We start from the raw sequence: 26388 nt of genomic DNA on the forward strand, positions 1-26388 counted from the left end.
GACGGGGGGTGGAGGTGGGGGGATAATTGTCTCAAGGTGTAGAGAGAACAGAGCAGGCTGAGATTGTGCAGCTATTGAGTTGAGACCACGCATGTGTGTGTATGTATGTGTGTGTGTGTGTGCATATGGCATGTTGAAAGACAGTTAAAAATGTTAACTTTGGCAGTGGAAAAAGGTTGAGGGAAGGATTTATGGAATATTTATGGAGCAGAAGGAAAAAACGTCAAAGTAACAGTGCCACCAAAAATGACTAGTTTGCTGCCTTTTCTTCAATGTTTCACCAGTTTTTAATAAAACCCTTATTAGTAAGGAAGGCTGAGACAACCAGGATCATGGACTAAATAAGGAGAGTGTTTGTTGCAGAAGACAGGGTACAGACATCCTCCAGAAAGAAGCACATGCAATTGGAGAGTAAACCTGTGGTAATGCAACAAGAAAAAGCCAAATGAGAGAAAGAAATCGAAAACAGAGAGGAGAACGGAGAAAAGTGAGCAAGGAGAAAGAACATAAAGTGGGAGGGAAGGAGGAGGAGGGCAGGAGAAGTTGAGGGGGGTGCAGAGGGGGAGTTAGTGCCCCAGTGGGGGTGTCTTCAAGAGTTCATCCCTCTTGAACAGTGGAAGGAAGGGGAGAGGGGGGGGGGGGGATTGGGCTGACCCGTGTGCATCGAATGAAGTATCCAAACCCAGGGCAATCCAGGCTGTTGGCTTGCAGGGAGAGCAGTGGTTTAATGTGACTGAAGTAGCCAATAACCCCAGGCCCACAAGGACTGACTGAATCCATTAGAATTGAATTGAATAAATTGAATTAGAGAGCAACACAAGCCATATGAAGTGGAAATGGAAAGACAGGAAGAGGAGAGAGATATGAAAACAAACAGAGAGAAACAGAGAGAAAGAGAGACAGAGAGTTAGGGAGAGAGAGAGAGAAAGAGAGAGAGAGAAATAGATAAAAAGCGTCAATGTAGAACGTATTGTACACATGCATGACAACATGCTTGTTTTTGATATATGACCTCAGTCCTTACTATGTGTGTTCAATGGAAGTTTGACGGTCACTGTCCTTTCCTATCCCCATAGCAGCTATCTCTTTGGATGTTTCCACAGGGGTGACCACAGAGACTAGACTGTAGCAGCTTTGGCTGTACCAGAGTGTCTTAGCCTTTTTCAGTGTTTGCACGCATTGGTTAGTGTAAACAGGACCGCAATGGTAGTTCTGGTTGAGGCAAAGTTTGGTTGTGTTGAAATGAAGGATCATGAAGACATGAGCATAACATGGGTAGAAAAGGAAGGGAAAGAGGTAGTGTAGGCAGCAAAAATACGATCTGAGAGTAATTCCAATAAAAGCACGATAGAAGTGAAGCAGTAAAGTAAGGGTGGTGTGTCATAGATGAAGTATGAGGAAGGAGGGTGTGCAAATGTGTGTGTGTGTGTTTGAGACAAAGACGAAGAGGGAGAGAGTGAGAGGGAACAGAGAGGGAATCGAGGGATGTGAGCAGGCAGGAGAAGTATAATGCTCACACTGGGAAGTGGATAGTAATGCCACCATCGCAATGATGTTCATTTGTAGAATGACTCGTGTGTTTGTTGTCATTTCTACCAGTGCCTGGACAGTCCTCTGGGTGGTGCTAATGACTAAAAACGTCACCCTACAGTCCACATGCATTAATTAACATTTTGTTCAAGTGTAATGGTATTGAGTGGTTTTGTTGTATTTGTAGATTCCTCACACAGTCAGATGTGGCATTACAAACACATCCAGGATTGTGTTATGGAAGCCTGTAAGGGACAACAGAGGTGCAATTCTGGATAAATGTTAAAAATAAATTACTGTGAAACAAGAGAGTGACAAAGAGGGTTGAGCACAGGAAAAGGAGAGCACTGTTTGTTTTCATTTGCGTACTAAGTAAAATTGATATGAGAAAACTGAGAGACTGGAGGAGAAACTAGAAGCAAAATAACGTTTTTTTGCCCGCCCCCAGGCTCTAGGTCCCTCCCGCCCTCTCTTCCTCCCATCCTCCTCCCCCTTTCTGCTGAGTGAACATGCAGTTGGTTTACTCCATAGTGTCACTGGCTGTGTGAGAGGGGCCCTGTGACCAGAGGGGCGTTTAGATCAGTTGCAGGACCCAAGAAACAGCACCTAGCGGAGGAGAGAGTAAGAGAGAGTGAAAGAGAGTACATTGGAGAAAGCAGCACACAAAGCAGAATACATAGAAAGAGAAGGCGAAAGAACTGGACCAACTCCAGAAACAAAGCTGAGTCTGAGGAGGCAGTGGCAGAAACAGACAGAGGACATCTGGAGAACACTCACCTTGACTGGGGCGCAGATAGACCAGTTGACACGACCTGAAGCAACAGCAAGCCTGGACAGACTTGTTCGGTTCTGGTCGAGCTCCTCTTGTTTTCCTAGCTTGTAGAATTCCTGTGAGGGGACACTGAGCTCATTTGAGGAACAACAAGGGAGAAGAACTCTAAAGTTGCTGTAACTCAACCTCCAGTTTAGTGCGCGTTGGAGAGTATGTTCGACTGTATGGAGGCTCTGGGGATGCCCCCCCGGCCCCTTTTCGATGTGTCCAGCCAGGGCTCCTGTATGCTGGGCAAGACAACCCCCTTCTTCCCGGGGTTGGACCCCTTTGCTTGGGCTGGGACCGCCAGTGTCCAGTGTAAGTATTTACTAATTCTAACTATTTTCATCAAACTGTAAACATTTGGTGTGTTTGTGTTCGAGGGTGTTTCTGTGTGTGTGTGTGTGTGTTTGTGTGTGCAATTGTTTATGCAAAGCCTGAAGAGCATTTTGTCCCTTTCGGCATTATTGTTGATACTGTGGTCATGCAAAAAGGGACGGACAGTGTGTGTGTGCGTGTGTTTGTCTGTGTGTGTGTACACATCTTTATCCGTGTGCTGGTTTTGTAATCTTGGAGCTCACTCCACAGGAAGAACCAGATTCCGTTGGGTCCTCTGTGTTCTCGAACCGTCAAGTTTGTTTGTGTCTGTTCTCGCTGTGCCTGTATGTGTGACTGAGTATTTATACATCTCCATGTTTGTTTTCTTACTGAATCACTTCACATGAATGATTTAGCTCTCTCACACAATATGGGCCCCGACCTTGTCAAGTGTTCGGGATACAATAATAATCCATGTCAATAGGAAAGCCCACCTTAGAGGAGAGACAAGATCCCATGGCCAATCAGCTTCCAGCTGGTGGATATTCAACAGGATTTTGCATGAAAATTATAAAAGGCTGATGTCTCTTAGAACCATAGTACAACATGACAAGGATGACCTGCTTTTACAAATTATCCGGCAGGGGACACACACACAGAGTGAATTTGAAAAGTACATTGTAACCTAGATAGCTCATTGTAATGGTTGAGTGACCTATGCTCCCTGTTCATTTTTTATTCACATTTACACCATAGAGTTAATTGGATGATTAAGTTGTATTAGCTTTTATCAGAGTGTTCACATGACAAGACTCCTTCATTTTGACAGATTTTCCAATGTGTAACTTGCTATTCCGTACTGAAGCAAGTTTGTCCAGGTGAGCCACCTAATTCATCTCCATTCATGGTGGGGACACTGAGGTTGAGCTTCTGTCAGCCCCTCGGTGTTCAGTAATGAAGACGAATGAGCCGTCATGACGGGTGAGACCATCCACCCGGTATCAATCCGTTAAGTGGCTGAGTAGGAGGCCTACACACATTGCAACTTAGAAAGTGGCCTGGAGAGCAAAAAAAGACCCAGATCAGCAGCCCCATATCTTATGTCTTTGGTTTCAGAAGGGGTCAGAGCACAACTGCATAATGTCCTTTGACAGGCCAGTTGTGCGCAGATGGCCTTGGGGTGATGTGGAGAGCTCAAAGCTCAGTAGTTCTCCCCAGAGCGCTCATGGTGTTCTGTTTCAATCCTCTGTTCCCAATAACCTCTGTAAACATTGGTGGACAATGACATCTATAGAGACAATTCACCCACTCCATTCACAGTGTTTTAGCTTGTCTTGTTGCCCTGTGAAACAGATGAGCTGTGTGGGCTTAGCCCAACCTTCACACACATGGGGAGTCAAACTTATCAGTGTTTGGAAGTAGTTTGTATGAATGGGTCTGATATGGGCTGAATCCACTTATAATATGCAGGGCAACACCTATATTTTTGGTGGGTCTAATATGACGAAGAAGAATCTTAGTGGAGTTTTATGTTGAATGTTTTTGGACCATTTAGGGTTTTCATTCCTTCTTTATGTGTGTATGTGTGTGTGTGTGTGTGTGTGTGTGCCTAGTGTGCTTCTCACATTTATGCACTGATTCAGTCTGCAATCATGTGTTTACGGTAAAGTAAGGCCTTTGATCATTCAATCATAATGACAAAAGGCTCAATTAAGAGATTAGACTGCCTGCAGGGATAGGCCACAGAGAGGAGAAAGATGAAAGGAGAGTGGAGGGGGAGGATGGGAGTTTGATTAAGACTTACCCCCTATGATACTAGTGCTGTACCCAGAGGACTCATATGTCCAGAGGACAAGAGCAGCACATCTTCACTTGGAGCAAAACTTCTAATTCCTAATTGCTACCACTCTTCTACTGGCTTGAAGCACACAATCCATATAAGAACCATAGCACAATACAACACATTACACATTACAACACATAAGTACATTTCGATAAACTGGGTTAGGTTCAAACTGGGGCCCAGGCAGTGGATAACGTAGGTACAATGGAAGGAAAGGAAGAAAGTCTGTGTGCACGTGCTCACGTGTGTGTGGACTGTTATGTACCACATCTTGGACGGACATCCCCTCTGTGTGTCTGTGCAGATTTCACAGGCCCCCGATGGAATTTAGTAATGCCATTTTATAGCCTGTCTCCAGTGGGCAAGTAAATAACATGAGCTGTGTAACCAGTCAATGGCCCTCCACAGTGTCCTGCCCCGGGTGCATCCAGCCCTCCCACAGGTGTTCTGCAGGGGCTCAGTGCACCTCCTCACCATGACCTTGGACATTGTTTTAGAGTCATTTCATAGCTTGGACTGAAATATAGTTTCCTAGTTTGTATGGTTAAAATGACAGGATTGCAACTCCTGAATTGGGTAATGGGGGTAAGGTATCTTATCACATCACAGCAGTGTTTCAGACGGGGGGCAAGTGGGTGCTGAGCACCAGAGACTGGAGCCAGGAGACCACAGCAAAGGAGATGAGGGGTGGACAAATGTTGACTTGGATTGATCAAAAAAGGGTAGAAATAAAAAGGTAGCTTTATGAGGTGTAGTAAAGAAGAAAGGCTGTTGTGTATGCATGCTGGGGAATGAAAGGGGGCAATACTCATTTAACAACCTGTCCCTACCATAGACCCCCCTCCCCACCTTGACAGACACACTAGCTTCCTGTCCGTCACTTTACAAAGAAACAAGTACAAATGTGTTTTATTTTTTCCCATGCATTTTATACAAATAATTCTGTATTTTATAGAGAAAACAATAGTTAGGCACATCATCTTATTTAAGTATATTGTTACATGATTTCCATCTTATCTGCTGAATAACAACCAGTAAAACTGATATATGCTGTGTCTGCCTGGATTTCCATAGAGCATCTGTGTTTATATATGTGAGACTTTGCCGTAAAGTCCACAACTGTGTGTCGTTCTAGTAAGGGTATGATAACTGCTCCAGGGTTCTGTAGTGTGTGAGTTCATGTGTGTGTATGTTTGGGTCTGAGTGAGAGAGTGTCTGTGTATGTGTGCCTCCCTCCTCCCCCCCTTCTCTGTCTGTATGTTTGGTGTTGCTGTTTTTATGGAGCCATCTCCTGGACAGTAGCCTGGTTTTCACAGCCTTTCCTTTCAAAGGGGCAATGACAGGAAGGACTCCTCCTACCAGGGAAGGAAGGCAGGGGGGCTGGGGTGGGGGGGGGCTCTCAAGGGGAGGGGGGCTGGCTGGGGGGAGGTGCAGGTGAAGGGGGAAGGGAGAGAGAGAGACAGGTACTGAACAGGGTCATTCCTGAAAGGACCTGCCACATCTTTGTATTTACACTGAAGTCACTCCCCTCATTTCACCCCCCTCCCCCTCCAGTGTGCAAACACACACACAATATGAACTACTATTAAAATCTATGAACCCCTCTTTGTAAAAGATCAGTGAACTGATGCCTATGTGAGTGTCAAGAGAGATTGTAAGGGGATGTTTATTTCAAAGATGGAGTCATTATGGTAGAGGATATGGGTTTGAAGACACACATGGGAGTTTTTTTCCTGTTTGTGTGGATGTTCGCAACTGGATGAATGTGTAAAGTATTCTACACTTTTCCCCTCTCTCCCCTCTCTTTGTTCAGGATTTTTGGAGTAAGTCTATTTGCTTTCACGTCTACATTGTATTAATTCTCAAGGCTCACTGACAACTGCCACACACATTCCAACATGTTCATGAGCACAAACCAGCCCACACTCATACACATTCACACGCACACACACATTCCACAGAACACTGCAGAACATTTTCTGAAGCAAAACGTTATGTAAAAGTTACATTTGCAAACCAAATGAGTTTTGGAGACCTAATAGTGTCTCATGTTGGGATATAGCCAATTCAAATCTAGGCACCAACATAGTCAAGTACTATGGTTCTGTTGCAAATTGACTAAAAATTGAACCATTGTTTGATTACAGTTAAGAGAATAATCCAACAACAATAACCAAATATATTTTGAGAAAAACAGGATAAATATACCTATAAGATTTCACACTAAAACATGTGCACATCTTCAGAACAGAAGGCATGTGCCCAAACCATAATGAGCACATTCTGTAGAGGGTCTCTGGAACAGCCCAGGGCCAGGCTAGGCTAGGCCCAGCTCAGAGCTGAGTTCTTGTAGGCCATACATCACACTCTGTCACCCACACTGCCTTGGAGGAATGAAAGGAGCTCTTGATATTAGTGAGGAATCAACACCATGCTTCATCTGTGTGTGCGTTACCAGTGTGTGTACATACCAGGTTAGAAAAACACATTTCTTACTGCTGAGATCCATGTGACATATATTACATATGGGTGAAAAGTTAGTGCAGATCTTTATGGTTTGACTGTTGTAGCAACCAAAGTGTAAACAGTGACAGAGCCAGACACTAATAAATGACATTAATTCTGTAAATCCATTGTTGATTGAAACACACTTATTACACACTCATCGTTTCATATCACTGAATATCCATATGGGAAGAAAATAAATAATAATCTGGAAGTTGACAACAATTGAGTGCTCTCAAACTAAAAAGGGTACAGTTTGAACATGTACACATCAAATTTGGAGAAGGAAGGAGAATGGTGGAGAAAGTTGTGTGGCAGTGAGCGAGAAGAGGGGGCTAAATGAGATATTTCTTGTACATGGAAGCCATGCAGGGATATCAGCAGCAAAATGACATGAAGAGGAGCTCGCTCATCCCGCCCCCCCCCCCCTAAACCCTGTCCACCCACAGCCTGACAAGTCCACTGGCTAGGCAGGCACAAGGTCCTCCAGACTGGGACTGGGACTGTCATGCTAATCAAGCCCCTTCTTGATAAGGAAGGCCTTTGGTTTCAGAGCTTTTGTTGTTGTCTAAACAGAGCTTTGTTGAGCTGAGGTGACAGGAGAGGGAGAGGCTGGAGAAGGGACAGGGGAGAAGGATAGAGAGTGAAGGGGGGAGAGATCTAGGGTTGGGGAGCTTGCTTGTCTCTGTGTTTCCTACAGAGGTGTACTGATTGATGTTGTGACAGAAAGAGTTGAGCTTTGGGTGAGGAGAGAGAGAGAAGAGAGAGCGAGACAGAGAAGGAGCGACATTCTTTCAGGCCAAGCTTCAGAATGTGAGCTCAGTTCAGGGTGATGACAGACATGACAGACTGGCTTCCGTAGCCAACTCTCTCCCAGACAGGTGAAACTTAGATTCAACTTCAAGCCCTGTCCCGTCCCTCTTTTCTCTTTTTTTTCTCATTTTCTCTTTTCTTTCGCCTCCCCCTTGAACCTTTCCCATTGTTTTTCTTACATTCAATGTCTGGTGTCTTTCTCCTTTTCCTTCAGTCTCTCTCTCAACTCCCTCTGTCTCTCTCACTCTCTGTCTGACGGTGCCCCCCCCCCCCCCCCCCCCGACAGTGTCAGTCACTACCTCTCCACTGGCGCCAGATGCAGCTCCTCCTTTTCAATAGAAAGCTTTTTCCACTGGTTTTCTCAGGGCCCCTCTCTTATTGTCAGTGTTATTACATAAACAGAAAACAGCACTCTGGTTACAGTGTCACTCACCAAAGCCCACCCTCCCCTCTCTACCACAACAATGTTCCTTCACCTCTACTGCGAACACCTGGTTTGTCCTCACTGACTGTAGAGGAAAGTGGCAGGACTAAGTTACTGATGGCCTTGGTTATTGAACAAACAGGGTCTACCATTGGCTTGGCGCGCTGTTGTTGGCATTTACTTTTTATGAAAAGGTACATGCAGTTTTATGTCAATGGCAGGAAAACAACTGGATCACAAGAAGGGTTATCAGTAATGTTTATTTGCAGTAGTAGTATTTGTCCTGTATTGGTAGAGGAGAGAATGTTCTGTATTTGTTTTAAATTCAGGTTTTGTGCAGATGGTTGTCTGTTTGTGGTAGGTATGAGAGGTGCTGGGGGGCAGTAGTAGTCAAGTTGGTAATGTAGTGGTCAAGGTCAAAGCTAAAAGGTCAGGTTTTTAGCCTACATCTCCAGCCACTGGGAGCCTTGTCCGCTGACTCTGCCTGTTTTATCTCTTCATTTGCCCCCCTTTTTCTTTTATTAGATTATTCCTTTATGCCATTTTCTCTCTTTTTGAAGTCTCGCTACTCTTGTTAAATTGTAGACTCCAATGTGAGAGAGGGGTGCAAGTGAGGGGAGGGGGGGTTGTCCACATTGGTATCCATTGAGGGTGGCAGGAGGGGGGCTGTGACTTTGGGTTTTTAACCCCCGTTTTTTTTTTTACGGGCTAGGGATCCAGGGTACAGCTGGTGGTGTGAATGGATGCCCAAGGTGACTAGATCCCAATAAAGAGGCGGTCAGCCTGGCCGGGGGCCTCCTTCCCAGCGTAGACACAACCTTTATAGGCCGACTTACGAGCCTGAGCCTCTATTAAACCCTGGCCAGCCTGCACTAAGGAATTTAGGGCCAGGAAACAAGGGAAAGGGGGTTGTGGGGATGGGTAGGGGGAGGTGAAGTTGGGGTGACTGAAGGTGAAAGTTGAAAGGCATGTTAGAGAGAATTATTTGGCTCTTTTGACCCACCTAATACATAGAACTGTGTCAAATTGTCTATTCGTGTGTGTGTGTGTGTGTGTGTGTTGTTTGGAGATGGGTATCCTTGTGAGGAAATATGAATGTTATTATGTCTGTGTTTTACATAGATTTTTGGGGTGATTTTCATTGGCAGCAGTTGAATGACCTGTGGCACAGCAAATGGTGTTATATTGAGAGGGTTTCTTCTCCCAGTGAGACAGAAGGAGACAGCAGTGTCTCATAAATAGACCCAGCCTGTTTGTTCAAATGGGTTTCAGGGTATTCAAGCTGGTCTGGTTGGGCAGACATTCAAATAAAAATGAACACAGAGAGAGAGAAACAAACACAAACACAAACACACTCAACACTGTCTGCCAGAGGTACAACACTGTCTGCCAGAGGTATGTTGCACCCCCACTCTTGGTAAGTGGAGATGCCAATCAAATCTCAGCTGCCAATCAGCTTTTTATCAGCAGAGCCATCTGGCCATCAGCTAATTGTGTCTCTTTTTCTTTCCCTCTGTCAATCAGCATGGCCACCCCTCCCTTTTCTTTTAAAGCGTTTGCCTTTGAGCTTGCCTCCTGGGTAGGGACTATGGGCTGCCAGTGGGGGCAGGGAATTGTTTGTTGACTGTCACCCTTTATCAGTTGTTCCATTTGGATGCATGAGACTGACCTCAGAGAACTCTTTGAGATCCCAAATCAACCTTATATTTAATTTCAGACTTTTGTAACTTTAAGTACAATAGTTATAATAATAATAATTTCTCTGACATAAGAACCGGAGTGTTAATGAACATATCAACTCTCTCTATATTCTCTCCCTCTCTTTTCCTTCCTCTTTCAACCAACAGCCGTGGAGACACAGAGTACCAGCTCTGAGGAGATGATCCCCAGCTCCCCCTCTCCTCCTCCCCCTCCGCGGATCTACAAGCCCTGCTTCGTGTGCCAGGACAAGTCCTCTGGCTATCACTATGGAGTTAGCTCCTGTGAGGGCTGCAAGGTGAGACTCACACAAGAAGCACTATCACACAGCAGGATCACAGATAAGTTACAGCCGCCCGGACGGATCACAGCGGAAAATATCTTTTATTTGTTTTTTTGGAAAGGCTAATGCAGATTAATGCTACAGCAGGGATTTCCCGGTTCTTAAAAACAGAGAATTCTTTCTCATACAGATGTCTGGGCTGCCCTCTTGTGGGCTGTAGATGTAATGATCCATGGTTGTACTGTACCTAAATAACCCACAGACTAAAAGTGTTGCCCTCCCTATCTTTCTCTCCCAGGGGTTCTTTCGACGCAGTATCCAAAAGAACATGGTGTACACATGCCACCGGGACAAGAACTGCCAGATCAACAAAGTGACTCGTAACCGCTGCCAATACTGTCGGCTACAGAAGTGCTTCGAGGTCGGCATGTCCAAAGAGGGTGAGTGCCAGAAAGGTGAAAAAAACAGGGGTAAGAGCATAAGAAGATATGAATGACTTGGTAGTACAATACGAGTAGTCAATATTCTCTTGCTTTCTCACTCATCCCTGGTGTCTCCCTCCCAGCGGTGCGTAATGACAGAAATAAGAAGAAGAAGGATGTGAAGGAGGAAGTAGTGCAACCTGAGAGCTATGAGCTAAGTGGTGAACTGGAGGAGCTTGTAAACAAAGTGAGCAAAGCCCACAAAGAGACATTCCCTTCACTCTGCCAGCTGGGCAAATACACAACAGTAAGTGACACACATACACAAATACATATGTATATAAAGACACAAACATGAGTGTGTAGAGACAATCTCATGAACTCTCTCTCTCCTACAGAACTCAAGTGCCGACCATAGAGTCCAGCTGGACCTGGGGCTGTGGGACAAGTTTAGTGAGCTCTCCACAAAGTGCATCATCAAGATTGTGGAGTTTGCCAAACGCTTGCCTGGCTTCACCACGCTTACCATCGCTGACCAGATCACCCTCCTCAAATCAGCCTGTCTGGACATCCTGGTACCTTCAGTTCTCATGTTCTTCCTCCTCTGTCCATTCTTCCATTATTCTATACATTTTCTACTCGGTCAATGATTGAAGTACAATCTGAAGTATATATAACACTCTGTCTGTTTCCATCTGTGCTCAACACTAAGGTCTGGCCTACTTATTGTATTCACATGTTTTTTTTCTCCATCTCTCCTAATCCCTCCTAACAGATGCTGAGGATCTGCACTCGCTACACCCCTGAACAGGACACCATGACCTTCTCAGACGGGCTGACTCTCAACCGGACCCAGATGCACAATGCCGGCTTTGGGCCCCTCACAGACCTGGTGTTTGCTTTTGCTGGACAACTGCTGCCCCTGGAGATGGATGACACAGAGACAGGGCTCCTCAGCGCCATCTGTCTCATATGTGGAGGTACAGCACCCCAGGCTGAACCACGTCAACTCTGAAACTAACACTAAAGATCAAACTTACTTTACTTTTACTTTCATTTGTGCTTCATTTGTACTTTCTGACCGTCTCGGATTTCCTCCTTCTGCTAGATCGTATGGATTTGGAGGAGCCTCAGCGTGTAGACAAGCTGCAGGAGCCTCTACTGGAGGCCCTAAAGATCTACGCCCGGCGCAGACGCCCCAACAAGCCCCACATGTTCCCTCGGATGCTGATGAAGGTCACTGATCTTCGAGGCATCAGCACCAAGGGTCAGTCAAGACTGAATCCACCTGTCCACCTTCATACATCACAGTATCCAGTCCACACTAACTAACCCTGAGTAATGAGCTCACAAGGGACACACACGTGAAACACAACCTTTCCGTTTAAACATACATGATGTAAAACTGTAAAGTCATGTGGACTGTGTGGGTTTGTGTGTGTCTGCAGGGGCAGAGCGGGCCATCACACTGAAGATGGAAATCCCTGGCCCTATGCCTCCCCTCATCAGGGAAATGCTGGAGAACCCAGAGGCCTTTGAGGACAGTAGTGACTCTGGGGACAGTGCCGCTGCAGCCCCCCCTGCCATCCAGACCATCAAACAAGAGAAGGATGAGGAGAGGAGCGTGCACGAGTCAGCCTTGGAGGAAGAGGAGGATGAGGATGAGGACTATGGGGATGAAGAGAGGGAGAGAGGGGTGGACAGTGATGGGGAACCCTGGGGCGAGGCTGCAGGGGGATCAAAGAAAGGGATGCCAGGGAGAGCACAGTGAGAGAGACACAATGATCCACTCACTTGTATACCCCACCAACCCCCCACCAGACCCTGATTCCCCTACACCCCCTTCCCATTAACACCAACACCTGGCTCTCCCTCTCCTCTGCTGTCTAACCTGTCACACTATGTTAGCCACACACACACACACACATTTACATGTGGTGTGTGCGACAAGACAGAAAAAAGCACTAAATTTCACAGAATCTCACAATGCTGAGACAAGGGCCTTGAGACATTACTGTGCCAAGAATGAGGCAGACAATTCCTTACTGTTTCCCAATCTGGTGTTAACACGCAGAGAAACCCATTTAAACCTGGAGCAGCAGCTTCAGTGTTGGATATACACATTCTGTACTCAAGTGCAACATGAAGAGTAAAAGAAACTTGTCTTGAGAAATTACATTTTTGGTTTGACAAATATTTTTTTCTATCGCATGACTCCTCCAGAACATGTATGCATTGTTATTTTTCCTATATTCTCGTGTGTTACTATACCATTGTTTGTCTTTTTTGTTATTTTGTATATGTGCTTTGATTACACTCAAGTCTAATGAAAAATCTCATACTTGTAGAGTTGCAAAACAGTGGCTGATATCAACCTCCTGGTTGTTCTAACTGGCAATCCTCTACCAACCTCTTGACCTATCGGTGTGCTTGTTACTCAACGGTCCATCAGAACGACCTGTATCTAAAAAGCACACCAAGTAAATCACAGGTTTTCAGACAAAGCCTTTGAGCAACATACACACACAAACACAACAAAGGCAGATACACACATGCACATTACACTGTTTACATTAATACATGTGTGCAGGGTCAATTTACCAATGTGCTGACTCAGGGTGACTCTGTCAGGACCAAACCTCAGCAGTGAGTATGCTCCAGAAAAATAATCTATTAGTTACTGCATCCAAAACAATAGTCCAAATAAATCTCCTTGATTAAAAAGCAATACAGATTGTTTGCAATCCAATAGAAGGAAAAGCCATTTTTGATCAACATGCAATAGAGTCTGTGTGGATTAATGTATGTATGTGTGTACACAAATGTGTGTATATGTGTGTGTGTTTATGCTTTACTTGCGTTATATAGAATGTGTCTCCGACATGTATATATTTTTTCTAACCAAAGGACTTATTTTTGTGTGTCTACAATGGCGTCAACACATTTTTTGGAGTTGAGATCAGTGATTAGCATAATGAGGCAAATTCCCTGACTACATTTGTGTCAATCGCAAGGTTGAACTCCAAACATGCACAACATGGATTTTGTGAAATAAAAAAGTACTTTTTATAATAATTTGTTATGGAGCAATTCTATATTTCTTTCTGTCACATTTGACAAATTGGTGCCACAGTAGAGATTTGGTTCACTCACTTCTATAGCTCTTATTGATTAAATATTTCACGTAGTTTTTTTATGACATCCATTTCAGCCACAAGCATTATGGCAATATTCAGAATGAGACTTACATCGATAAAGGATATATGAACTGCCTTGGTGCCTTGGTATATTGAAGGCTTCTGGTCTCTTGTTACAGTTTTTCAAATAGATGCAGCAAACCTATGGTTGTAAAACAAGGTACTTCACTTAAATCTTCTAGAATACTTTTTTCCCATCAAAGCCTCAAGACCATTATTAAATCTGAGAGTTATATGTATGCATGTATGTCAGAGCATCCAGGTACAGGCGACAGCGCCTGAATTCACATCAAACAGGTTAATTATTTGTTGGTGTGTGTGCGTGCGTTTATGTGTGTGTGTGTGCTTGAAGGTGCAGACTTGTGGTTCAGAATGCTATTGTTGCATTGACAGCTTATCTGACACCAAGTTCATCTTTTCAATCAAGTCATGATTATAGGAATCCTAAAAGTGTTCTCCAATGAACACTGAAAATGTTTCATTTGTGTATTGTGTGTCCTTGTCATCTTGTTTACTTTCTTTAAATCTAAGATGATGTAGCAGAGAGCCATGGAGCACTTAGCATGACCAAGGAAGAGTAGTAGACGTAGTTTTGAACATGTTTATATTTACCTGAAAGGGAACACCCTAAATCGATGAAAATCTGTGCAGGTGACAAAACCTTTCAAAAACACATTGGCCAAAACAACCAGTATTATAATGAAGAATCCCAAATTTGTTTTGGAACGTTTTATTATTTTTGTCCGTTTCTATTTCTGTATATGTTTTGCATTCTAGGGTTTTTAACTATAGGCTTAATGTTGATCAGCTCTTTCAATGCCATTATTTGGTGGGTAGTTAAAGAGAATATGAATAGTTTTTGAGAATGTACTGCTAAACATTTTTTTCTTATTCCATAATGTTTCTTTTCCGAACTTTAATACAGCTTTTGATGTGTAAACAAAAACATGGTGCAATGTTTTTAACTCATAATTCAGGGGTTTCATTGTCAGCCTGTCAGTTTGTGTAGATGTGAACTCATGAATTGTCCTTCTTCGGTGGATAACAATAGTCAGGGCCATCTGATGATTCATTTTACGTACCAATTACTTCAAAACAATGGAATGTTTGTGCCATTTTCTTTGTTTCCATATTCATCCTGTACTATTTGATATTGATTTTATAAAGAACCTTCTTTCTAAAGAACGTGTCAGTTTTGCTCTTGTCGACGTGAGTCAATTCGGCACGTGATATCCAGAATCAGAGCCTCTCGCATTGTATAGGCTAGTTTGTACAGGAGTGGGAATAATTACACCTTGTAATACACAGAAGAATATTCAGTTAAAAAGAATATCTAAGTAGCCTACTATCTAACTTGTTTTGAGTTTCTCATGCAAATTTGAGAACATCACGACATTAGGACACATAAGGTTAACAACCCAGAGATTAAGGGGAGAAATGCATCCCCCATGTAATTTCTGTTGTGTATATCCCAGCATCAAAGGAGTCTTACCATACATTGAGGGGACTGTTCGAGTAAACAGAATAAGTTTCATGCATGTGGCACTTTCCCAGTCAGAGTTAGCAGGGGGTGCACTTTTTGGCAAGGCAGAATACAGCCCTCGCCTGAAATAATTATTTCATCTTTTGGGAAGACCTAAGCAAGCAGTAGGCCCGGAGTTCACGATCAAACAGATGTGGTAGTTTGATATACCTGGTAATATTGCCTTTACCTCCCACAATGCTAAACATCCTGAATTTCTTCGATAAAAGTTTTCGCTTAAATATCTTCAAAGCCTTTATCTGTATCTAAAGTGATTCAACTCACATCATAAGTAGTGTGGCTAGGACTTCCGGTCACCTTGCCTTGTTCGGAAAATGGTGTGTCTTTGAACTAGTCATTGTCTGCATGATTAAGAATGTCTTCCTGCCGTCTTTGCTTTTAAGAAAATGCAACCATAGCTCAAGGAAATGTCGCACACATAGATCCGCACCTACACTTACCCTACACACATACACACCTTTTCTACACGCATACACAACTTTCCTACACACATGCACACCTTTCCTCAGTGATGGATGTGTTTTGAATTTCCATTTTTGGTAATAGGTAGAGAGAGAAAAGCAATAAACTGGGATAGGACTGCTAATTAAATGATTGTTATAATTAACTTTCATTAAACAGAGATCGATAAAGCGGTGCAAGGATTAAAACAGGGTCCATACATTATACACTGTTTTACAAGGAGGCTTTTAACGACCTCGTATATTTGACTGCGCTAAGGCACGTTTCCATGGGAACAAGAGATGGGAAAGGGGGATTTAAGGAGGCTGAGCAGTATATTTTATATCCCCATGTTATGCGTTTCTGTCTTCATTTATATTTGATCTGCCTTAGCCTGCTTGGAGAGAGACTGCTGGGAGATCAAATTGCTAAGAGAGAAAATAGAGGAGAGAGGGAGCCCCATCGCCTCCCCTTACCCTTGGTTGCAGAGCACTAGGAGTGTTTGTGATCAGCATAGATGGGAAACGTACATACTTCCTTCACTCTAGTAGAAGTATAGATACTCATGTTTAAAAAGACGAGCATTAACCATTCTTCGTGTTGCCTTCTGCCTTGCTCCATGGTAGCTTCGTAGACAAGCTTGCATTTGTAGTGCTTGATAGCCGGGACAATACAGGCGCTCAAGACAGACAATAAATAATATTGATCATGCCACCAAATACAGATTAAAACTGAAGTAGGTTCTCCTTCATTCAGCAGCGGCTGAGCCTCATAGGAACCAGAGGAAGTTACATAGAGAAGTGTTCTCGGCCAAAGATGATATGGATGGAGGATTAGTGGAAAGTGGGACGAGGCAGGGAGATATAGAGCCTAGTGTTGTGTGACTGAAGAAGAGTTAGCAGTGCTCTCCTGTCTTGGCTTCAATGTGTTTCAGAATATACACAGTAGACCATAAACGTATCTGGAAAAGAACATTGTGCTCAAATGTCTTCAGTACCCCTAGTTCAGGTGGTAGGGGTGGGGAGCAGAAAAGGGGTCTGTACAGAGGCTGGTGTTTTATTCCCAAAGACGTTAAGGAGGTAGCATTCACACCATTTAGGAGAATGGGGTAAGGGGAACACATGATGTGTCTCTGTGTGTGTGTTTGTGTCACCGTTGTGTCACAGAAATGGGTACTTGGCTGTATTTACTAATATTTTAAACACAGAAGAAAAGAGATCAGCATCAATCAGTGTTTATTACAGAAATCCACCCACACAGTCAATCTGAATCTGAATTCTCAAAATGTATCAGCACACACCTAGGGCCTTAAACACAGACCACACTCATCATTGATACAGTTTCTTCTCCAAACCTTCACACACTCACACATCTTACCACTGTTACAATCATACATGGCTATTATGTTGATGTAGGACAATTATCACATCTATGCTATCTAAAGGATGTAATAATGTGGCTTATACCTGAGCCATCATTAGTCAAGTCCCATTTATCCCATGAACACTCACATGTAGAATGTCATCATCTTTATGTTCAGAAGCTGACAATAGACTCAAAATGTTAATGTAAAGTGTTGCCTCATCACATTTGTAATACATGTTAATAATATATTCTATGTAATAGCACAACTTAAAAGCTATTATAAAACAGATAACATTTAAGGTAAGCATCTTATGCTATATTCTATGAATATCCTCAATATGTTTATGAGGTCAATTAAGATAATAGCCTTATTCATTTCATACACTTTTTCTAAAAAGAACCCTGAAAGTCCTCTATAAATCAATAAAGAAAGACACTTAACAACCAAAATCATTGAAAAAACTCAGTTGTCACACATAATTTGAAAAATGGGATTTGTAGAAGTTACCATTGCACATTACTAAATATGTTGATGTCTGCAGCTTTGCCGTTGCCGTGTTCCCTTTATCCCAATCTGACAGTTACCACAATGGGGAATCTGCTAGTTCACTGTGGAGAAAAAAGACAGAGGAACAGGAAAGGAGTGGGGAGGATGAGAGAACAAAAGTTATGTCATCATTTGGAAGCACTGCGCACATGAAGAAAACAAGTCATCAGAAACAAACGTATCAGCTATCAGCCATGGTACTAGATGATCCCTACTCTTTCTTCTTTGCTAGTATTTATTTCCTATTCAACTCCTGCTGGCCTTCTCCAACTGATGTATCACGTCCCTTACACTCCAATTATTTTAGAAATGCTATGCTTGCTATTTATAATTCAACAGCACTTTAGTGCTTTAAATATGTCCATTTAAGCAATATATGGGAGCAGTAAAGGTGATTTGAGTGAACATCAAATGCACTCATTTGGGGGCATCATGATACAGGGATTGGAGGGGATACAGTGTTCATAGATGAAAATATTCTAGTGGAGGTAGTTTGGGGGTTAGAGAGGAGAAGAGGGTGGAGTTAGGAGTGTTTGAGCGGTGGCCCAGAGTAGTCACCTCAGGATGGAGTCAGTGTGGTCAGACAGAATCAGAGGCTTCTCCTCACTACATCTCTGGCTGTGATGTGGCTCCATCTCGTCCTGACACATTTTTATATAGCATTTTATTCATTTAGCAGGCACTTTCATCCAAGGTCACATACAGAAAGTATGTTATACAGGCTGTACCACTACCGTCTTTACATTGTTACAATCTAAGATTGTGGCTGCTTTTTGGTGAATAGTCTTTCTACCTTGTCCATATATTTGTCGTCTGACTGGTTGTGATGGAGGGAGTCCTCCTCAGGTAAGGATTCAGGAGCTGCAAAGGTAGTGTCTTTAGTCAAATCTCCCTCATACTTTATTCATACTTGTTAACCAATGGAAGGTGGCTTTCTACTATGACTCACTGGATGAGAGTAAAGCTGCTTCAGTCCATCTGTCATCTGCCACAGTCTCCAGTCTCTGCTCTAACTGACGTATGTAGTCCAGCAGGTCCTGTGTGTGTGTGTGTGATCATTGAAGGACAGAAAATAGATGTAGTATGAAAACCACAAAACCATTATACAGACAAAATATAAAAATGTACAATCTCTGTTGACATTCGAGATCAGAGCACTGCATCCTTGCCTGTTTCTCCATGGTCTGCAGTTCTCCTTCCTTCTCTTGAATCCTCAGACTAGTCCTCAGCTCCTGCACCTCCCTGCGTGCATTGCTGAGTTGCACCTATAGGGGGCAGTAGCACTATCTTCAAATGACTATTTGAAAACAATCCAAATCTCCCCATACTCTTAGCCACCTAATCCTATTAAATGTGACCCAGTAGAAGCAGTAAGAGGAGGACCTCCCACTCTGCAGCTAATTGTGTGATGGTGTGGATGTTGTTGGGCCAGATATTCTATTTGTGTTTATCTTATTTTGAAATGTATTGTTTGGAGGATAACCCCTTGAGATGCAGCATCTCGTTTTCGAGGGGGTCCTCAATCTGTTTGCATGTGAAAGGTGACAGCATGGAAGGCTTTCTTTCTGACTCAAGCACTGGCACGGGTACTGTTTGGGGATCTTTCTCGTTTCTGAAATCGGATCTGATGATGAGGACTCCGGCGAGGACCACATGGGCAGCTATATTTAGAGGTGTTGTTGTTTGTGAAGGTAGTGATTCAGAAAGATCTTGAAATGTATTTACCCTGTTGCAATCCTTCTCTTTGCTGAGCTCCACTTCTAGCTTCTCTCTTTCCAGCCTCTCCTCCTGCAGCCACTCTTCCTTACGCTGGGCCTCCCGACTCATCTTCTGGATTCTGTCTTTATCAGTCTACAGAACAGGGGGAAGAAAAACACACATTTACATGCTACAGGTGAAATTTTGTTTACAGCTGTAGCATTATGTGTTATCAGATATAAATAACCACCCTCTGCACAGTGAACTTGGAACAGATTTGTGTGTATTATCTTGGTGCTGTATGCCCTCATCTCTGTCCGTGTCAGGAAGAACCAAGGGTACACTTCTGTTGAGAGTATGAATCATACATTTAAACCCAACCTGATCCCTTTCTCTAACCATGTCAGAAACCAACAGATGGTTAGATTGTATATTTTAAGATTCAGCAAATGACTTAGGTCCTTCTTATGGACTACCATTGTGACCTCTGTGACCTTAGTTCATCATCTGTGCTGTTCTGCAGTTCAGAGGAGGGTGTCTTTGAAGGGGGCTCTGCTGTGTGTCTGCATGATGTTTATGGGAAGGTCAGTGTCAAGGGCTGTAGGTGGTCTACAAGCTGTTGACCCCCCAGCTCACCTCTGCAGCCTGTTTGAAGGCCTCTCTCTCTTGGGCCCAGTTGGCACGCCCCTCCCGAAGGGACAGGTTGGTTTCAGACAACTGCAGGGTCAGCTGTGCGGCCTGCAGACGCATCTGGTGCAGCTCGGCATGGGTGTGGCTCTGCTGGACCCCCAGCTCACACAGCTCCCGGCGCAGAGTCTCTGCCCCCCGCTCACTGGCCTCCAGGTGATCCCGCAGCCCCCTCAGTTCCTCCAGGGCTTCTTGGTTCTCTATCTGGGGAGGTGAGGAAGGAAGGCGGAGGGATGCAGACTGAAATGGCTAGTACTGGATAATGTTGCTCTGTAAGTACCAGGAGTGTAGGGAAAATGATTCTAGCTAGTTCTTTGGTGAGCTGATATGAGGAAGGAGGTAACGTTGGTCAGTTGTGATGAAACATCTTGATAATGCCCTGCATTTGACACAAGTGCATATTCTTGGAACAACCAAGAAGGACTTGAAATGGACACGTCTCACATGTGCTTTTCTTCTATGAATTGATTCTACTGGCACTCCATTTCTCATTCCTGAGCTCACTGACATACTAGAAACTGACACCTGAGTGTGCTATGGTCTGGTCTGACTCCAAAGAGCTGCTGAGTTGGAAAACTTCCATGTGTTATGGCACTGCCTGGCATGTGTCTACTTCACTCCTGAGGTGGTTAGCGACTTCATAGTGAGGGGTAAACAAACAACAAAATGAAAACATAAATTACATGCAAATTCTTTTTCTCCAGCTCTTCATCCCTCCTTTGAATTGACGTCTTTTTCACTCTCTCCTTCATTCTGTGGATAGGCAGAAATTGTTAGTTCCTTCTAAAAAGTAAAAAATCTTTCAAATAAAAAAGCCTCCATCACGAATGCTTACCTTTCCAGTTCAGCCTCAGTCTCCTTCCCTCTACCAGTCAAAGCCGTGATGTCATCTTCCAGCTCTCTGATTCGCTGCTGACTTTCAGTTTTTGCAGACAATAAGCCACTGAGCTCAGTGGACAAGGTTTCCTGCGAATACTGCACATCCTGTCAGAGATGGGAAAAGAGACAGAGTTATGAGAAAGGGTTTGTCTATTTATGTAAATTTGTACATAGCTTTTAAGCTATGTAAAAAAATAAGCAATTGGCAAATACTCTTATTTTAGGGATATATGGACTGGGGTTGATATATTGTGTTTGTTACCAAGGATACCTAAACTGTACCTTGTGTTTCCCCTCGATCTTCTCTATCTTGTCCCAGCTGTGTTTAAGGTTTCCCCTCAGGTCCTTCATCCCCTCCTTCATCTCCTCTTTCTCATTCTCCCACTCCATCTTTGCCTTCTCACTTTTTTCTATCTCTATTTCCTTCTCTTTCTTGGATTTCTCCAGGGCCAGTTGTAAGTTGTCTCGTTCTCTCAGGCATTCTTCCAGACGGCTCTGCTCATACATACAGTATAGAGGAGACGACCATAGAGTCACAGGACAGAAAGAGGGATGAAACCAGTGTACAGTTGTTATTTACACAGGGAGAAGAACAAAGGGATTGTTAAATCACTTAAGTAAAAGAACAGAACAATTAACAAGGATGGGCCTCATGTGTACAATAATTTTTCTCAGTAGGCCAATAGACTGCTAGTCCTGGCACGAGCCTGACTGGTGAATGACTTGCAAAGATGTCTGGTTAGGACTGGGCCCTCCAGGATCTGGGGAATGAGCCTGAGCTGTTCTCCATGTGCCCACCTGCAGGAGCTGAGCCCTGGGTACCACCAGAAGCAGGTCCTCCATCTCCCCATCCCCCTCCTCATCCCCATCCCTTTCCTCCTCCAGAGTCTCCAGCTCATCCAGGGGTTTGGGAGCACAGAAAGTGAACTGTCGACTGCAGCCACAAATCTTCCCATTCTCGTCCACATACACAAACTGGTACTCCACCTCACTGGGATGGGGGAGGTAAAAGGCTGGAACAGATAGCATTTTGTATCAAAAAATACTGTATTTAAATATTACATACATTTTGGAGAACATTGGGATTATGAATGGGCCTTGATTTCCTGTGCAAACCTTGTTAGATTTGTTCCTACCTTGGAAATGTACACAGCAATTGACATTGGTTGCTTCAATGTAACCTTCAGGAGCAAGGGCCCAAGAGAAGGTGTAGTACTCCTTCACTGATGACCAACCCACCTGAATTATGCAACACATGATGTCTCATTAGAACCTGTGGCAATATTGATAAAAAATGGTTGAGGAAAAAAACAGTATTTTCCTGGAAACTAATGTTTGCAGTTTGGGCGTTTACCTTGAAAATCCCTATCCAGTCTTTCTTGGACCACTGGTGTTTGGAGGTTAAGCTGTAGTGACACTCCACTCTACTTTCAGGGAAATACAACTGCCCAACATTCCTAAACATCACCCCGGACTGTGTCTCCATGGCTCTGAGTAACTGGGTGCTCTGTACAGAAACCAAAGCATGGACAGGGTGAGATTAGAGAATATGACCAGCTGATGAAAAATGATAGCTTTAGTTTGGAATGTCACAAGTTCATTGCAACAGACACTCGCACGTACCCGTATAAAATAACACCACAAATATTTCTGAAATGGCACCAGAGTATATGAGAAACCTGCCAAAATGTGTATTTGAATTAAATTGTAATAGGTTTATATCGGCCTAATGTTTGTTCAGTTGTCTAGCTCATTTTCAGGTTGATAAATAATAACCTAATATTAGGTGAGTTGTGAAACTACACAGACAGGGGGGGGTCAGAATTAGTTCTGAGAATGTTTCCACACAGCCAAAGTCTATAGATACGCTCTGAACAGAGACATGTATGCTATTCTCCCTGTTGAAAACCCTCTGGGATGTTGGCAAACAGTATTCACTAGCCATTCATTCGTAACATGCATTTTCAAATAATACACAGCAAATCTCTAAATAAGACCATAGCCTAAACATACCCATAATGTTTGTATAAAAAGTATATCATAACATACACTGTCTTTATCCACTTCATTCTATTAACAGTTATACCTTGATGAGGAAACTACAGAAGGCTGAATACATCATTATTACTTATCACATAATATGCTTACTCCCTCACATATTTTAGAAAAGAATATTGTACTTACTAAATGAAAAAACCCATCAACATTATTTTTAAACATACCTCAAGTTGATATTCAAGTTTTCCGATGTATTTTTCTTTTTACCACAGACTGATTAGTGTTGTTTGTCTACTCCGATCATTTAAGTGGAAGAGTTACTTGTCCTCTCCTTTATAACACTTCCATGACAATAAAAACCAAAACATGTGTACCTGTATATTTATTGAAGTGGGTTGTCCATGGGTAATGCAGTTCTTGGGAAAATGGCTCATCATTTGGCTAGGACTACAACTTCCATTTTTGGAAACTGGTTATAAGATACAGGAACAACATGCAGCATTTGGATGGGCAGTTCTCAGAAGCAGAAGCTGGTTACTGGAGTTTTTCTAACTGTTCTACTGACCCTACTGAACCTACAGCAGAGGTAGAGAAACAGGGAGACACGTGACTCTCTGGATTGAGGCCATAGCTCTCTGCTGACTCACATCAACAAGGTGGAGGCCGCAACAGTCCACTCAGTTTACATAAAAAAAATGGAAAATAGGGCATTTATTATCAAAGTTATCAAACCTTCCATAATCGACTGGCATCTTAGGGTTATTGAATTGGGCAAATGATGAATTGGTGGTCATTACTGTAAGAATCTAACTCCCAAAGCACTTCTACTCACGAGGAGCTCAACACTAGATGGCAGTGTGCCTCAACCCATGCCCGCAGTACCACAACCCAATACTATTACAAATAGCTCCATGAATAGCTGCACAGTCTGTCCTCAGGGTCAAGGTCCTTACTAAGAAATACTTAATTGAAGGAAGGTGAGAGAGTGAGAGAGAGAGAGAGAGAGAGAGAGAGAGAGAGAGAGAGAGAGAGAGAGAGAGGAGAGAGAGAGAGAGAGAGAGAGAGAGAGAGAGAGAGAGAGAGAGAGAAAGAGAGAGAGAGAGAGAGAGAGAGAGAGAGAGAAAGAGAGAGAAAGAAAGAAAGAGGGAGAGAGAGAGAGGGGATTGGATAAAAGGTGAAGGGACGATAGAAGAGGGTGAGGGGTGTATTTGATGGGGTGAACATAAAATAAATCATAAATCATTCCATGCGAGGCAAGTAAAGATGGAGAGAAGGAAGAAGAGGACGAAGAGAAGAGAGCAGGGAGATGGCAAAGGCTGATTGACAGCAAGCAGTTGGGAGAGGGGGGTTGCAGAGCCTTGGTGATGGAGTGTATTGATGCTAAATGGAAAATAAGTGTCTCGAGGAGAGAACAGGGAAAAAGTAAGAGCAGAGGACTACATAGATACACATATACTGACAGGTTAGACGGAGGCTGGGAAAACAATGGACATGGAATGGGAAAGGGGTCTACAAGTGGAGTGAGAGACAGGAGAATGTTTAGCTATAGGCAGCTTTAGAACTGTAAGAAGGGATTTGTTGCAAGGGAGGGAGGGTAGCAGAAGAGAGAGAGAGTGAGAGATGAGGGTATTTAGTATGCAGGGCTGAGCTGCCCCATCTGCTTAGCCCAGCAGTCCTTGTCGTATAACTGTCGTTGGGCTGCGGGCCACATAAAGAATGTCCCGGATTTTATGTAATTCCACAAAATTAATGACAGCTTTATGCTCGATGGGCCGAAAGGGAATGATTAGTGTTTGATCGTCCATCTGATCCACTTCCTATCCTAGAATGAGGCCGAGGAAGGTGAGAGGAAAGATATCCTCTTTTGGGGGTCTGGAAAGAAACAATGGCACCAAACACTGTTTCGCCCACATACTTTGCTCAAATCCATAACATATTATATTATATGTCTAATTCATGCAAACACATACACAAATATGTAAATACATACATTTAACAGCATATTTGTTGGCACTCATTTATAGTCCAGTGTACTGAAATAAGAAACCCTGTACGTGGCAATGTAGCTACTGCCTAACATTGGTGGTGGAAGGTGTCTATCTCCTAAAAGACAAGAATTCCTTTCTGGCCCTTAAAATGCAGCAGTGAGCCCCAACCCCCACCTCCTCACAGACAGAGGAGTTTACAAGCATGCAGGGTAGCAGGCGGGCAGGCAGGCAGGGGCATTCCTCTTTACTGCTTAACCCCAGGCCCTCAGTCAGTCAGCATTAAAATCGAACCCCTGTCTCATCTGTGTGACGACAGGGAGGAGACGTGCTGCTAGGACCCAAAGCTAGCTGCTGCCCCTTGGTCCCAATGCTCATCCATTACACAGTAAAGTGCTGCAAAGATGCCAAAAGATAGTAACGTAATTGAGGTGCAGAGGTAAATAATGGGCTTAGAGAGACAGGCTAGTGTCTAAGCACTCCTGATGGTCAATCAATAGCAGCACGTCTTCATTTTACAAACTGTGAAAGCAGTGGAGGGAAAATTGCACAGGAATGTACCCTAGTTTCCACAGTAGGCAACTGGTCTTGCACTGTGTTTCTGTTACTGTATCTGGCTCCATCAATACTTTCAATTGTAGTGTAATCATGTTTATATTGACTTTGTTTAGCTGTGAACTGACGGATGGTTGCCCATGGGAAGGTCTGAGATTTATGGCCTTGAGGGAAGTGGGGAGGGGCGTCAGATGGAGCCATTTTCCCATCTGTCTGGAGCTGTGAACACGCACAAGCCAGCCAAACAGCACCAGGTGCCTGTGCTAACACCGCAGAAATGGAAAGAGAGAGAGATGGAAAGAGAGTATGTGTGTGTGTGTGTGTGTGTGTGTGTGTGTGTGTGTGTGTGTGTGTGTGTGTGAGTGAGAGAGAGAAAAATACAGAGAGAGAGAGAGAGAGAGAGAGAGAGAGAGAGAGAGGGGGGGAGGGAGACGGAGAGAGGGGGGGCATCAGACAAAGAGATGGAGAAAGATAATGGTTATTGATTGCCAATATTGGTAGTTCAGTTGCTTTTCTCTTTCCCATCACCTCTCCGTCTGATCCGACCTCCAAGGATTCAAACATTGTGGCTTGAATCTTCTCAAAGGAGAAGTTAGAAAAGTCTTTAGGCTGAAAGAATGCTCAAATTAAACAGTCTGTTGTACAAGCTTTGTAGATGTAATTAACATTGACTCATTGGTTTTGAGGAGATGGTCTACAGAGAGAGCCAAGAAAACCAAAGAAAAGGAATCTGACCTTAACCTACATCTAGACTTCTATCTAGTGAAACTAGAAACTCTAATATATATTTTTGATTGTTTCCCCAGACAGGGATTCTTTCTTTCACTAAAATTCCTGGCACACTGT

The 26388-nt window shown here is 43.5% G+C and overlaps 2 protein-coding genes across 8 annotated transcripts in view; one reads left to right on the forward strand and one right to left on the reverse strand.

Annotated features, from left to right (window-relative positions):
• LOC124470616 (retinoic acid receptor gamma-A) overlaps positions 1 to 15026 on the forward strand; it is a 35735-nt gene extending 20709 nt beyond the window's left edge. The window contains exons 1-8 of one of the 6 annotated variants that reach the window (XM_047024548.1): positions 619 to 2659; positions 10092 to 10240; positions 10524 to 10695; positions 10791 to 10954; positions 11046 to 11222; positions 11423 to 11627; positions 11756 to 11914; positions 12096 to 15026. In XM_047024548.1, the coding sequence (XP_046880504.1) occupies positions 2515 to 2659; positions 10092 to 10240; positions 10524 to 10695; positions 10791 to 10954; positions 11046 to 11222; positions 11423 to 11627; positions 11756 to 11914; positions 12096 to 12418 (1494 nt within the window). In that variant the 5' untranslated portion in view covers positions 619 to 2514 and the 3' untranslated portion in view covers positions 12419 to 15026. Of the gene's footprint in view, positions 1 to 618; positions 2660 to 10091; positions 10241 to 10523; positions 10696 to 10790; positions 10955 to 11045; positions 11223 to 11422; positions 11628 to 11755; positions 11915 to 12095 lie in introns of those variants that run through there. The other 5 variants (XM_047024550.1, XM_047024553.1, XM_047024546.1 and 2 more) reach the window with 5 other exon arrangements.
• A 2020-nt stretch (positions 15027 to 17046) lies between these two features.
• Positions 17047 to 23562, reverse strand: calcoco1b (calcium binding and coiled-coil domain 1b). Of its 2 annotated transcripts, none has more exons than XM_047025444.1 (14): positions 23377 to 23562; positions 22359 to 22511; positions 22141 to 22243; positions 21803 to 22017; positions 21287 to 21499; positions 20961 to 21109; positions 20809 to 20878; positions 20075 to 20329; positions 19466 to 19591; positions 18910 to 19005; positions 18690 to 18777; positions 18534 to 18601; positions 18299 to 18381; positions 17047 to 17802 (listed from the first exon to the last, which is right to left on the reverse strand). In XM_047025444.1, exons 1-14 carry the CDS (start codon positions 23437 to 23439, stop codon positions 17775 to 17777), a joined length of 1710 nt encoding a protein of 569 aa, XP_046881400.1. In that variant the 5' UTR covers positions 23440 to 23562; the 3' UTR covers positions 17047 to 17774. The 2 variants fall into 2 exon arrangements, with proteins under 2 accessions (XP_046881400.1, XP_046881401.1); XM_047025445.1 differs by having other exon boundaries at positions 23227 to 23413.
• Positions 23563 to 26388: the final 2826 nt, after the last annotated feature.

This window comes from Hypomesus transpacificus, chromosome 9 (assembly GCF_021917145.1).
Source record: "Hypomesus transpacificus isolate Combined female chromosome 9, fHypTra1, whole genome shotgun sequence".
Taxonomy (NCBI): domain Eukaryota; kingdom Metazoa; phylum Chordata; class Actinopteri; order Osmeriformes; family Osmeridae; genus Hypomesus; species Hypomesus transpacificus.